The 14,065-nt window shown below is 37.4% G+C and overlaps 2 protein-coding genes across 2 annotated transcripts in view; both read left to right on the top strand.

Annotated features, from left to right (window-relative positions):
• Positions 1-644, top strand: part of ylpm1 (YLP motif containing 1) — a 36,072-nt gene extending 35,428 nt beyond the window's left edge. The window contains exon 21 of the transcript XR_005204095.1: positions 627-644. The gene's annotated coding sequence lies outside the window, so the exon portion shown is untranslated. The remainder of the gene's footprint in view (positions 1-626) is intronic.
• A 1,035-nt stretch (positions 645-1,679) lies between these two features.
• LOC119476722 (dihydrolipoyllysine-residue succinyltransferase component of 2-oxoglutarate dehydrogenase complex, mitochondrial-like) lies at positions 1,680-9,130 on the top strand. Its single transcript, XM_037750175.1, has 15 exons — positions 1,680-1,844; positions 4,237-4,270; positions 4,548-4,590; positions 4,856-4,920; positions 5,006-5,080; positions 5,165-5,220; positions 5,321-5,429; positions 6,107-6,235; positions 6,377-6,450; positions 6,558-6,655; positions 6,826-6,956; positions 7,100-7,173; positions 7,267-7,350; positions 7,443-7,610; positions 7,948-9,130. The coding sequence occupies exons 1-15, from the start codon at positions 1,782-1,784 to the stop codon at positions 8,080-8,082; spliced, it is 1,338 nt and encodes a 445-aa protein (XP_037606103.1). The 5' UTR covers positions 1,680-1,781; the 3' UTR covers positions 8,083-9,130.
• Positions 9,131-14,065: the final 4,935 nt, after the last annotated feature.

The following is a 14,065-nucleotide window of genomic DNA, read 5'->3' as shown; positions in this document are numbered from 1 at the left end:
AGTGACTCAAGTATTTGTAGTGGTCCAGCTTGAGAGCCCCTCCAAAAAAAAACAGGAGGTGTGGTCAAATATGCCAACCTATCCTATTCCTACCTGCACATTATAACATTAAATAAGTAATTAATAATTAATTGTTTCAAAAAATTGTATTAGGAAGCATGTGCATGTCAGTGATACAGACTTCTGTGGGGTGTGTATCATGCCTTATTTCTGATATATATCAACAAAAACAGACAATACTAGGAACTAAGGGCAAACAAAAATGGAGACAAGCAAATACAAAGAACAGAAGTAGTTAAAGGAAAAAAAATAAATAAATGAAATAAATAAAACACAGACAACACCCTAAGGCACACAAATCAGGGAAACATTGGCGACAATTAATTATTAATTAACATTAAAGTATCTATTTTCTTATTCATTTTTTTTTTAACTGTGTGGTTGTGCCTTTAAAAGGTATGAATTACTACCTAATGCAGGCAATGGTACACTCCTTCTGTATATATATAAATAATGTTGATTATTTTATCATCTGAAAAAAAAACTTTTATTAAACTACTTTTATTTCGCTCTTTTAATTGTGTTTTTCAGGTTTAATTCATTACGTTCAGTATGCTTTTTCACAGTATATCCAGCCATGGTCCAGTCCCAGCTACTCCGGACACCCCTCCCCGTCCATCCTCAGTGGTTCCTGTGGAGCAGCCAACTCGACTGAGAATCGGACACACAGGTCTTAACCATATATTATATAGAATAGGCAAGCACCCAACTGGGAAATGCACACACTGTAACCAACCAGAAACTGTTGAACATGTACTGATACACTGCAGGAAATACAGTATCCAAGGGAATCACCTTTTACAGTCACTAAGGAAGGCAAAGCATCAGGACTTTTCATTGTCAGGTCTATTGGGGAATACAGCAGATAGACAGATAGACGGATAGATAGATAGATAGATAGATAGATAGATAGATAGTAACTTTATTGATCCCGAGGGAAATTAAAGTTTCCAGCATCACAGTTCCATAGTGCAAAACATGCTAGTAAAAAGGCAGTAAAAAAGTTAGTAGTGCAAAGTACAAAGTACAAAACAAAAAAAAATATAAAAATACAAGGAGATGAAGAAAACTGTTAAAAATGAGTATAGTGCAGGGTAACTCCAGTAGCTTAGTCTATGAAAGTGTACTGTGTGCATTATTATCTGTCCTGCACAACATATACTGTGAAATTATTCAGTTTTTAAGATATAATATAGATATAGAGTTGTCATCATTATTATTATTATTTTTATTATTATTATTATTATTATTATTATTATTATTATTATTATTATTTATTTATTTTTATTTTTATTTTTATTTTATTTTTTATTTTTATTTATTTTATTTTATTTTATTTTATTATTTATTTATTTTTTTTATTTTTATTTTATTTTATTTTATTTTATTTTATTTTATTTTATTTTATTTTATTATTTATTTATTTTTTTTATTTTTATTTTATTTTATTTTATTTTATTTTATTTTATTTTATTTTATTTTATTTTATTTTATTTTATTTATTTATTTATTTTTATTTTGTTTCTGCACAATCTCCTGCACCACACTCCAGTTGTCCAGATGGTGGCGGTAATGCGCCTCTAAGATGGTTTTGCCAACCTCCAATAAACACCAAAGAAGAAGCAGAAGCAGAAGGAGGAGCTGCTAACTTCCGCACCGCTCCTTCTGCTGCTGTCAGATTAACCCCCTGTGTGTTTGTGCCAGCTACAGCTACATACAGTATGTTATCACGATCCAGATGTGCATACCGGACGCTCGGGCGCTCTCTGTCAGCGGTGAGCCAGGTAGGATAAAACACAAACACTGAACTGAGCATGAGATTTAACTCTGAAACTGTTTCCACTGAGTGAAAACAAGACTCAGCTCGTGAGCTAGCAGGCTAAGGTTAGCTGGTGAAGCAGGGCCTCACCCATCAAGGGCAGAGAGACACTGACAGCTTCACAGGCTGCTCAGGTCTGACAAGAAGCTGACAGTATGACAACAGGGTCTTTATTTCATGTCCCCTGTAAGCTACATTATTGTTGTTTTGTTGCAATGACTTGTTTGACTTTTAGCACTCTTGACAGTCTGATGTTAGCATGCTATGGTGTCTTAAGTCTGAGGTGTGTGTGCAGCTGACCTGACAGAAATAGCCCATGTCATGTTAGACATGTATGTGCTGTGAGAGGAGACAACTTCTCAGTGCTTTAAGCCAGGTAATAAAGCTGCAGGCTGTTGTGCTAGTAGTGTTTCCATTGTGGATTATTGCCTCCTGCATAGGGGTGTTGATAAATACATTATAATACATTGGATTATTGATTGTTTTGCACAATTTAAGACTATACAACATAACAAAAAAAATAAATGAATAATATAAAGTGCAGGAAGATGCAAAAAAAAAAAAACACTGGGTTTATCTGAAGCCTCCACCTATAGAGACAAGATTAATATAAAGAAATAATAAATTACATAATAGTGATAAACAATTGGGACAATATATATATAATAACAATAACAATACAGTAAATATACCAAAAAAGACTAATGTGTGTGTGTGTGTTGCATGTAGGTGTATGGTTAGTATTTGTGAGGAGATATTGATTTAAATATCTATAATGATTTCTGGGCAATCTTAACCAAACATAAAAACAGATGCATGGACAACATGGGGAAAAGCAATTACAAAACAGCAATTAAATGACCCTTTAAGCGACTTTTGAAACATTTGACCCGAAGAACAGTTTATTAATAGATGTGAAAAGTTTTCAAAAAGTTTTCAGTGCTTTAAGCAGGTAATAAAGCTGATTGATTTGTACTTCTTCCTTACTTCAAGGAGGCTGTTTAGTTGTGCTAGTAGTGTTTCCATTGTGGATTATTTGCCTCCTGCATAAGAGGTCTTGAGAAATACATTCAGTTTGTTATTAGGTGACTTGGCTCAAAGTAAAGCAGTCAGGTCTGCAGTAAAGCATACCTTTAGGTTAAAATGTTTGTGTGTTAAAAGAGTCTTGGAGAGAGGTGGTGTTGGGTTACAGTCATTTTAGAGGCTGTAGTTTGTGGTCCTGTTGAATTGCATTGCCTCATACTGAGAAGTCTGTCTTTAGCCCACCCCATTAAAGGAACAGTGTGTAACATATCGTAATGTTTTTGATACTGTATAGATTCTCAAAAACACTACTGATTTTTAATTAATAGTTTACATGCAAAGATGAACTCAGTCAGTACTTTATTTCACTTATTTGCAAAGAGAGTGTATGTGCCCTCTCAACATAGTACCGTGATGTTGGATGTTACAGGGACTGTGATAAATACAAATGTAGATCCCCGTGTTCTGATTGCATAAAAAAGTAGTATCGCAATATATTGAATCATAACCCCTATATCGTGACACATATTGCCAGATTCTTGCCAATACACAGCCATAGAAATAATCCATCTCGAGTTTTGACTATGGAAACAACAAAGTAGAACAGATTGAAAAAGAAACTCCAAGAAGTCAGGATTAAACTAAATATGTTTTTGCAGTGTGATGTTGTGCTCTCGGACCTTCATGGTGCATAATCAACACCACTTGTTCCAGTGAGTCAGAGAGAGCAATGAAAACAGCATAAACTTAGTGGCTGCATGCCTGCACATGCTTTGAACTACTGTAGTAGAAAATGTACTCCACCCTCCTCCGGCATCCCACATCAGTAGGTTTAGGTTTGGGTAACAAGCGACTCCACCGGACAAACACCAGTGTAAAAGCAGCCTTTACTATACTGGCTTATTCACTAGAAGCTCTGTCCTCAAAATACCCACATACATGACTCATAACATGCAGCAATGCAGCGCAGTTATAACTTCACAGTCAACCTCCCAGTCAGCGCTGGATTAAACAGTGGTTTAACTGGTAATTGAAGCTGTGAAGGTTCAGCATAAGCTTGTTTGTTTACGATCAAACGGAGACAGCAGTGCTACAGCAGATGAACTGTTTAACATCTGTGTTAGATTTAGAGGGAAAGTAGGCTGTATTTTGATGTGAGACGTGATGTTTTTAATCACAGTATGGAGAGAGGACAACTAATCTAGGTCACATTAATGTGATTTTAAAAGCTGCCAGTTTAAAAGGCTGTCAAAACAAGAATAAATTCACGGACAACATATAATTAAGATGCACATGAAACAGATTTTTTACTGTTTTACTTTTTGTCTTTTCAGGCCAATAATGTGCTGGTCCGACAAAGTGTATCAGGTAAGGGTGCTTCTGACTAAGTAGACCTCATCAGTAATGCAACATCTAAAACCCACAGTCTTCATTTTCTTGCTCATGAATAAACAAGCTCTATGAGTGGATCATCCACGGCAGAATAAGTGATGCTTGTTGCAGGATTGAGATGCCTGAGGAGCCCACAAGTGGTTAATTGCAGCTCTCAGAGAACTCCCCTCATATCTCGTGTTCTAGCCTCAGGAGAAGCAGTTGTTGTTGATTTTCTTTCTTCTTTCTCTCGTTTCTTTTTTTTCCCTTTAAGGCCTCCCTGTCTGCAGCCAGCTAGTTTACAGGAATTCACAACCGTAAGTGCTCTTTCCCATTATGTTGTCTGTCCTTGAATGCCCCTCAGTAACCACTTCACGTTTAGAAAACTCTTCAGCAGTCGGTGTAAAAGATCCGTCTGTTTTATTCATGTATCATAAACCGAGCTGTGCAGCAAATATTATCTTAAAGGGGTTTTATGTGGTGTAGTGTATTGATCAGTATTGTTGTGTGTGTGTTTAAACATGTTTATTTGGTTTGTATAATTGCATTTCTCTAAAAATATTTTTTTTTCTTGACATTTAGATGTGAATTTCCATCATCAGCGAATGTCTTCCACATCAGATACTTCAAGACATCTGCTGTTCACAGTATGTACTGCAACAATTCTCAACACTGTGTTATTGAAGACATCTCTGCTCAGTGTTTAACTTACAGCATTTTGTTTTTGTACAGGGGATGAGGTCGTCACAGTCAAAACTCCTGCATTCGCAGAGTCTGTTTCAGAGGGGGATGTGAGGTGGGAGAAAGGTTAGTAGGAATCTACATATCTAAAATGTTAATGATCATATTTCTGCACATGAAATACATGCTATTTCATTGTTTATGTTTTAGCTGTGGGCGACTCAGTGTCAGAAGATGAAGTGGTGTGTGAAATTGAGACTGACAAGGTATGAACAAGAAACCCTAAAATCATCTCTATGATTTATTTTTTTTTATTATTTTTCCTGAAACAGAGTATAAAACACGTTTTGTATTTTGTTCTTCCAGACCTCAGTACAAGTCCCCGCTCCAGCAAGTGGTGTGATTGAGGAACTGCTGGTTCCTGATGGAGGGAAGGTAGAAGGAGGGACGCCGCTCTTCAAGCTCCGGAAAGGAGGTGAGCTCAGTTGACCATCGCTGAAGTAAACAAACTTTTAGGGTGCATTTTTTATATTCTGGTTGCAGTGTGATACCTGAGTTTTACCATTACCAAAACAGTACATGTTTACAGTTTTGTCTTGTTTTTTCCACCTTGTTGTACATTTTAAATGAGTACTGTAAACGAGTGTTACATACGCTGCTGATAATCTGCTGATTTAAAATGTATTGAGTTTAGAGCTGCAACGATTAATCAATTAGTTGTCAACTATTAAATTAATCGCCAACTATTTTGATCATCAATTAATCGGTTTGAGGTTTTTTTAAAAGAAAAAAACAATTCAAAATTCTCTGATTGCAGCTTCTTAAATGTGAATATTTTCTGGTTTCTTTACTCCTCTGTGACAGTAAACTGAATATCTTTGAGTTGTGAACAAAACAAGACATTTGAGGATGTCATCTTGGCCTTTACGAAACACTGATCGACATCTTTCACCATTTTCTGGCATTTTATAGACCAAACAACTAATCGATTAATTGAGAAAATAATGAACAGATTAAACGACAATGAGAATAATCGTTAGTTGCCGCCCCAATTGAATTATAACAGCACTGACAGATATTGAGGCAAAATGTGTATATTTTTAATCACTGGACTCACACTACATATGTCCTTCTTTACTTCTGTTTCCTCAGCTGTTGCTGCCAAAGCTGCTCCGTCTCCAGCTGCAGATGCGCCGGCTGCAGCCCCTCCACCTCCACCACCACCTTCAGCACCCACTGCCATGCCTCCAGTGCCACCACAGCCTGCCCAAGCCAAACCTGGTGTGTTTCCATCTCTAGCATCTAAATCTACATGCTTCAGAATATATTTCTTTAACATTATTGTGTCGTATATATCCGAGTAGGCCACTAGCACTGTTTTCACCTCTTAATGTCACATTCTGTCTTTTTTTCTTCGTCAAGTTTCTGCCATCAAGCCCAAAGCTGCAGCTCCAGCACCACCTCCTCCAGCTGCAGGATCCAGAGGAGAAAACAGGGTAACACACACATGCTGATGACACACTTGTTATGTTTCATTCACATGTTTTGTTTCTTTTATTACATTAATATTGTAAATAATGATGTTTGTTCTCCTTCTGTCCAGGTGAAGATGAACCGTATGAGGTTGAGGATCGCCCAGAGGCTAAAGGAGGCTCAGGAAACCTGCGCCATGTTGACCACCTTCAACGAGGTGGACATGGGGTGAGCTTCTGAAAAGATTATTCCAACTTTCTTCATAGTATTTACACTGATCTAATGTAACGGTCTAATGCCAATGTCTCATTTACCATCATAGGATATATTTGACTCAAGGGATGTCTTTCTTTTTTTAAAGATATTTCCTCACTAATACTTTGTCAACTTTGCTTCAGCAACATTCAGGACATGAGGAATCTCTATAAGGATGCTTTCTTAAAGAAGCACAACATCAAACTGGGATTTATGTCGGCGTTTGTGAAAGCTGCAGCGTACGCTCTGACTGACCAACCTGCTGTCAATGCCGGTAAGACAACGCTGGCTTACTTCCACTGTTTTTTCTTTTGTTTATAATTGAACTTTCCCCAAAGAAAGCTTCTCCAAGTATTATACTTTTTATGTGTCTTTTATGTTTCACCAAACTTTATTCCCAAAACGTCTTTACTACAGTTATTGATGATACAACCAAAGAGATTGTCTACAGGGATTATGTTGACATTAGCGTCGCTGTGGCAACTCCAAAGGTAGGATTTTTGGCTATAAAACTTAATATTTTTGTATTAAAACTGTTGCTGCTAAATGCTGGGTAACATTGAATACAACATGTATTTGTTTAGGGGCTTGTTGTACCGGTGATCCGTAATGTTGAGACCATGGACTTCGCTGACATTGAGAAAACCATTAACGCATTGGGAGAAAAGGTAAAAAAGCTTTAGGTGTCTCAGATATCTGTCAACCATTATCTATTTATTTTATCATTAAAATGAGAATAATTCATGCTGTGTTGCCTTAGGCTCGTAACAATGAGCTCGCTGTTGAAGATATGGATGGAGGCACCTTCACCATCAGCAACGGTGGCGTGTTTGGCTCCATGTTTGGCACGCCCATCATCAACCCCCCACAGTCTGCCATCCTGGGCATGCATGGCATCTTCGACCGACCTGTGGCCATCAATGGCAAGGTGAGAGTTGTGTGTCCAGACATACAGGTCAAAGAAACAATTAAACGAGCTATAACCGAATGAATAATGAAATCGCGAACGAGTGACTTTAGTTTAACTACTGGGTTAGCAAAAGTGTTACAGGTACAAAAACCTCAGATGAGGTGTGAAATGTCAGTTTGTTTTAATACCCAAATTATTAAACGCCACATAAAATACTAAAAAAAAAAGTTTTTTTTTTTTTCATATATCGCTTCTTGCATGAGGCCCACTGATCATACATACTAATGTGGATTTCCAAATCTGATGCACCTCAAACGTGAGTAAACAATTAAAACTGCTTTCTGCTTTTGTTTAGGTTGAGATCCGGCCCATGATGTACGTGGCGCTGACGTACGACCACCGACTCGTCGACGGCAGAGAAGCGGTCCTTTTCTTACGCAAGATCAAAGCGGTGGTGGAAGATCCACGAGTGCTTCTTCTGGACATGTGATGTTTTCTACCACCACATTTAATCTTATTTAAAGCTGCATAAAATGAACTCCACGCCACAAAACACGCACAAATCTGTTGTCCATTTAACTGTTCAGTCAGGGGGATATTGAGGTTGTGTTCCAGCACTCATATGGAGCTTAAATACCTGGTATTATCTGTAGAGAATATGCTTAGAATGGGCTTTGGCTAGATCAACAAAGCTACACTATTGCTTGCCATCTTTCATCAGTTATTGTTTTGCTGCATTATCACATTTACATGACTCACACTCATTTATGGGGTGTGTTATTCTACCCATATGCTCTTCAGATTGGACATATGAAGCAGTAGATAAAACACTCGCTGCATCCATGTCACATTTGTGTAATCATGAGACAGAAATGGCTTTTCCAGGCAACACTTGGCTGCATGACTTTCTCCTCTGCTCATTAGTTGGTGCTCCTGAGCCACTTTTTCCACAGCAGGGCCAAGCGGAGCTCACACTAATTAGTTCAAGATGTTTTTAATGTCAACACAGGATTGAAAGAGTTCCTTGGTTTTGCTGCTAGTGATTGTTACAAGCAGCAGTCCGGAAAAAGGAATCAGCGATCGGGAAACCAGGTTTTTGTATGGAACACGTGTAAACCGGTGCCATGTTTTGGAGGTGACTCCAGTTATATCCCTGCTTCTCACAGTCATCCATGTCCTGCATCATTTTGATTTTGTTTTCAAACCTGCATTCTTTGACCATCAAAGTCTATAATGTTGATCAAACTGTTACGTGCTTTTAGTAAAAAACAGACACGCAAATTCACTGTTCGTTAGCAGAAACTGTACAAAACATGAACCAAACACTATTTCTTTTTTAATCTACAATATAGTTACTTTATGGGCGATGTGTTGGGAGTAATGTTCAAAACGCACAACTTTGGCAGCAGGTTTTTATGTTGAGCTCCAATGCTGGATGAAATTTTCATTGTGCTATCCTATATATATATAAAATACTTGTATCTATTTAAAGAAACAATTTTCAACATTAAACATCTCAAGAATTTTATGTACTGAAATTTGTCTCGCACATTTGCTTTTTCAAACTTTGTACATTCTTGCTGTATTACCACTAGCCCGACAACGATTTACAAGAGCTCAAACAATTAGTCCATTCATCTTCCATTAATCGGCAACAATTTTGATAGTTTATAGTTTAGTTTATTGACCTTTCAGCGTCACAATTATCATTAAAAACACTGAATTATTTTGCTGTTACAATAGAGTAGTGCAGGAATGAGTCATAAAACCTGGAAATGAGTTTGCATTTTAGCACTTTTGGTTCCCTTGTCTTGAAGTCAATGGGTTTTTTGAATGGGGTTTTAGTTAGATGAAATAAGGTCTGTGACTTAACGTTTTGTTCTATGATATAAAATACGTCAGTAAAAATCCCAATCATGAATTTTGAAGCTTTTATGTGCCTTAAAAAAGGCAGTTGCTAACAAGTGGCTAAGTGAGACTACTAAACGTCATCACGCCGACTCCTCCATCGTTATAGCCTAACGTAAGCTTTTTACTTATGCGGATTGCATTCACATTTCAAAAATCATAAAAGTGGTGTTAAATTGGGAAGATTACCTTGCTGAACAAAACGTGTAAGTATCATAAGTGTTTGTTTGCCACAGAGCTTATTCTCTGCAACAATCCAAAACCCAATGGAAAAACCCCACTGGCTTTTTGTCAAGGAAACCAGGGCGATGCGAACTTCTTTGTTGGCCTACAAAAACACATCATCCCTGCAGCACTCTATTGACTCTAATCAGTTAATCATTTAAGTTTTTAGGTTCTAGCCTCTCAAATGTGAAGGTTTCCTGCTTTAGTTTGTCTTATATGATTGCAAATGGAGTCAATCTGGGTTTTGAATTGTTGCTCGCACAAAAGAAGACGTATAAAGATGTCATATCGAGCTCTGGGAACTTGTGATGGGCATTTTTAACTGTTTCCTCAAGTTGTAGAGACCAAACAATGCCAAGCGTACACTGCACCAGAGAAACTGTTTGAATGCACATTTCACTTTAAATGTTATCTTCTAAGAACAGACGTTATCTTTTTGAAAAGAACTCATGATGAAGTCAAAATAAAAGCACAAGGCTGAAGCAGGGGATGGTCAGCTTCATGGCCAATCTTGGCCGAAACACAGATGAATTCTGTGCCGAAGGCCGATCTTCAAAGCCTCATTAGCCAGCCCCGCCGCTCTGCTCTTGAGAAGCTCCAAATAATGGGATCATCTCTGACAAAGTCTTAAGGGTTGCTTGGCCCTTTCTGCCACTTCACAAACACAGGCTCGAGTGCGTGCAGCTGTGTGTGATACCCCTTCAGTATTTCTGTTTACTTTAATAATCACAGGGGACAATGGGTCCTAATGTACGTCTTTGTTTCTCTGCCAGCACCTACACAAATGTCTGAACAACACTGTTTGGAGGAAAAAACACCGAATTCATTACGAGAACACAAAACCCCAAACATTAGATTACCATGAGAATACTGGAGGTCCTAATGGGCCTGAATAGAGCAAACAATGACACAAGGGTTCCTTTAATTTAATTATTTACTTTTATTACCGCTCAAGATTCCATTAGCGCTTTCGAGAACATGTTAATTGGCAGCGTGTGCCAGTGGGTGCATAGATATCTGAAGGGTTTGTTGGCAGGTTTTTTGTTTCGTCTTCAAAATTTGGCCAAATCTGTGAATTTCCAATTGGACTGCTCAATAAGACGTGGGTTTTAAGTCTTTGTGTCCATTCAGATGAAAGATGGCCCATTAGAAATTGGCAGCTAGCTGTTTGTTTTCATTAAGCCACATCAGAGAGATAATTTACCTAAATTATTCTGTTATTTTTTCTGTCTTTTTAAACAGCTAATTATATCAATGTCATTATATAAAGAATTGTATTTTAGTCCGATTGGAAAAGTGTGTTTTGAGTTTAAGGTGATGCTAATATTAACAAGAAAAATTTAGTTTTATTCTCAAAACAATTTTACTTTCTAAATGATTGAGTTGCATCCTGTAAAGTTTTGATTATGAGAAGGTTAAGTACTCTTCATTTGGTGGAACATCTTCACACATTTTGTCAAATGAATAACCCTCGTATGCACGTACAAACTAATTCTAACTAACATCCTGTTGTGGTTTTACGTGTATTAGATAATTCTGTACGCAATCCCCCCTGAATGAAGTCAGGGAAAAATTAATCATTTCAGTCAGTTAAAAACCTAAACTAACAAATCAAAAGCATATCTGCGTTAGGTGTATTCTAATCAGATATTGACATAAAAGCATGAAATAGCTGCATTAGTTCCAGTTAAATGAAGAAAAGTAAAACTTCCCCAACCATGACTCATATTTTATACATTACTGATGGTTATGAGAGACATCCAGTATATGATAATTACACAGTGTGACTGCTGAAATTGCTTTGCCACAAGAGGCTCATCCAAATAAGGTAAGTTTATTGGCCTTGATAATTGTATAATTTCTAAGTATCTACAGTATTAAAACAACTTTGTTGGAGTTTGAAGTATTGAAACACTGTCAGAGAGCCGCACAGCAAATGTTCTGCTAATAATTGGTGTTAATATCTTGTGATGAGATGTTCAAAACTCTTGGTTGTTCACTCAAGGAGCTGATATAGCTCAGAGGCAATTAATCAACATTAAGAGTCAAATCTATATGCTGGTGTGAAGTTACCGAATATTGTAAACCCTTTGAAGATCACAATGTAGTATGAGCCCTTAAAGTTGGCCTAAAGTTATTTTTACAGTGTTGTTTTAACTGTTCAATTTATCAGCTTTGTTGATACTCTATATTGTAGTTTAAATTAGCTTGAAAGTAACTACACAGCTCCTAACCTGTGTTCCCTGTTAATCCACTAACTACTGTAGTCAACACTGCAAGTTTGAGTACTATTTGATGCACTGTCTGATTTTTAACATGATTTTCTATATTTTCAGTGAGTGACTGAAGGGATAAGGTGATTTAAGATTTAAAGAAAACGTTGACGGAGGAAAAAGAGACAGAAACTGATTGAGAAGCAGCCCAGGAGTCAGGTGATGGTGATGGGGAGGCTTGTTGGGCAGAAAAACTATTAAGGTCTTGATGTTTATTTAAAACATAATCTAATTCCAACCATATTCAAAACACAGGATTTAAACCTGTGAATACAGGGACGAACACTACTGTATATAACAGCTACATATATGTTGTTGTGCTGTTTAAGGGGTGTTAAGTAAGGTTTGTAGACGTGGCAGATAAATGGTGAGACTTTTTAAATATATCCATCTATCATCTTGTCTTATTCTGTTATATTCCAAACATTGATCTATAACGTATATGTATGTATAATGGTAGGGTCATCTTTTAATCATCACGGCCCTTGTGCAGCCGAGTTATTAGATAGGATTTACCCTCCCTTTATTTTACCACTACCATCTTATTTACTGACTTTAAGGGACTACTGAGTTTTACACTTGTTCTCAAAGAAAAGCTCATTTAAAGGGGGTCGCATTAAAGCTAATTGAATCCAGTAGAGTGAGTCTCATTCAACAACTACATTTCACTTTGGAAGCCTAATCATATAATAGTTTTAGAGGGGCTTCAGCTAAGGTAGTTTATATAGATATGTGTCTGGTGCATGTCCAAACATTGCTTTAATTTAACAACAAGTCGTATCATTTTGTGCAGTTCATTTGGAAAGCATTCATCCCAGTTTGAGAGTTTCTACTGGCTAAATTTAAATGTACAAAACTGTAATGTGGATTTAAGATAACTCATTTCTTTACCTGATGTTTTTATTAGGGTGCAGGAACAATGATACAGAGGCCACATCAGGGTAAGAATCATTCAATCAAATGATATTTAACAAAAAGAGTCTTTACAAAATCTCTTAAAGGAAAAACTGTGGAAGAATATAGATTTCCAGTTTACTTATAGAAATGGTAATGGTGATAATTGACAGAGTGAATCTTGTGGATCTCTGGACCTCTTTGGCGGATCCAGGAGAAGGTCCAGAGAGGAAGATGATAATGAAAAAGAGGAAAGTTGGAAGAGTTTGCAACTACTACAACTCCTCAATAAGTGATAATGACAGCATTAGCTTCGACGATACCAATGACGCTGGAGCTGACATGGAAGTCAACCACCATGTTGAGGAAGATATAAACTAAAATGGGATGTTAGAATAAAAAAGTTGTCCCGTATCCTCATGACCCTGTGATATTAGATGTCAAGCCGTTTACACATGACACAATGAAGAGGTGCTGGTTAGACGGTGCGTCCCGTCATTGTCTCCTCTGTGGTTACCACTGTAGCCACCAGACAGAAACAGATTGCACTGTTGAACATCACACCTTGAGACAATTCACCCTTAATAATCCTACTCTACATAAGTAATGCTGCACATGCATATTCATAAGCGTGCCGTTTCCTTTTACAGGCCATTTGATTCAAAGCTAAACCAATGTGATCGAAAACAACCAGCTTGCATCTGGCCCTATTCTTCCTCTCCTCTCGGCCCTTTGATATGGACGCCAGCTCTCTTTTTCTTCCTCCTCTTGTTCTCTTGTCATACCAGAAGATTATTTTTGGATGGAGAGAGAATGAGGCAGAGGACCCCGTGGCCCAGACGCAGACACAGCTGGCAGCGCTCAGATGGGTGCAGCTGGTTGGTGTCAGAGGTTCAAGTATTCACACTGGACAGAATTGGGTTGAGCTAAGGACTACAGTGGAAGGAGAAAGGGAGGGGGAGTTGTTAGGATACACCTGTCAGTGGTGCACAATACTGTTGGGTTTGTGATGTCAGTCCCACCTCTTTATAAGTATCTCTTTATTTTGTTAAACTGAGAGATTTGTATAGCAAAAATGGAGGACATACTGCGTTTGTCACATTGCTAGAATAAGAAGAAATAAAAAAAACAGACTCCATTAAATTTTATTCAAAGAGGTCTACCTAATCCTCA

This window comes from Sebastes umbrosus, chromosome 18 (genome assembly GCF_015220745.1).
Source record: "Sebastes umbrosus isolate fSebUmb1 chromosome 18, fSebUmb1.pri, whole genome shotgun sequence".
Taxonomy (NCBI): Eukaryota; Metazoa; Chordata; class Actinopteri; order Perciformes; family Sebastidae; genus Sebastes; species Sebastes umbrosus.
This window is presented reverse-complemented; position numbering and strand designations above follow the sequence as displayed.

Excerpts from the sequence above, each read along its gene's own strand:
- LOC119476722 (XM_037750175.1), top strand. The coding sequence starts at position 1,782 with ATGTTATCACGATCCAGATGTGCATACCGGACGCTCGGGCGCTCTCTG. Across the intron at positions 5,430-6,106 it reads CTTCAAGCTCCGGAAAGGAG|CTGTTGCTGCCAAAGCTGCT; the intron begins GTGAGCTCAGTT and ends CTGTTTCCTCAG. Across the intron at positions 7,611-7,947 it reads CTGTGGCCATCAATGGCAAG|GTTGAGATCCGGCCCATGAT; the intron begins GTGAGAGTTGTG and ends GCTTTTGTTTAG.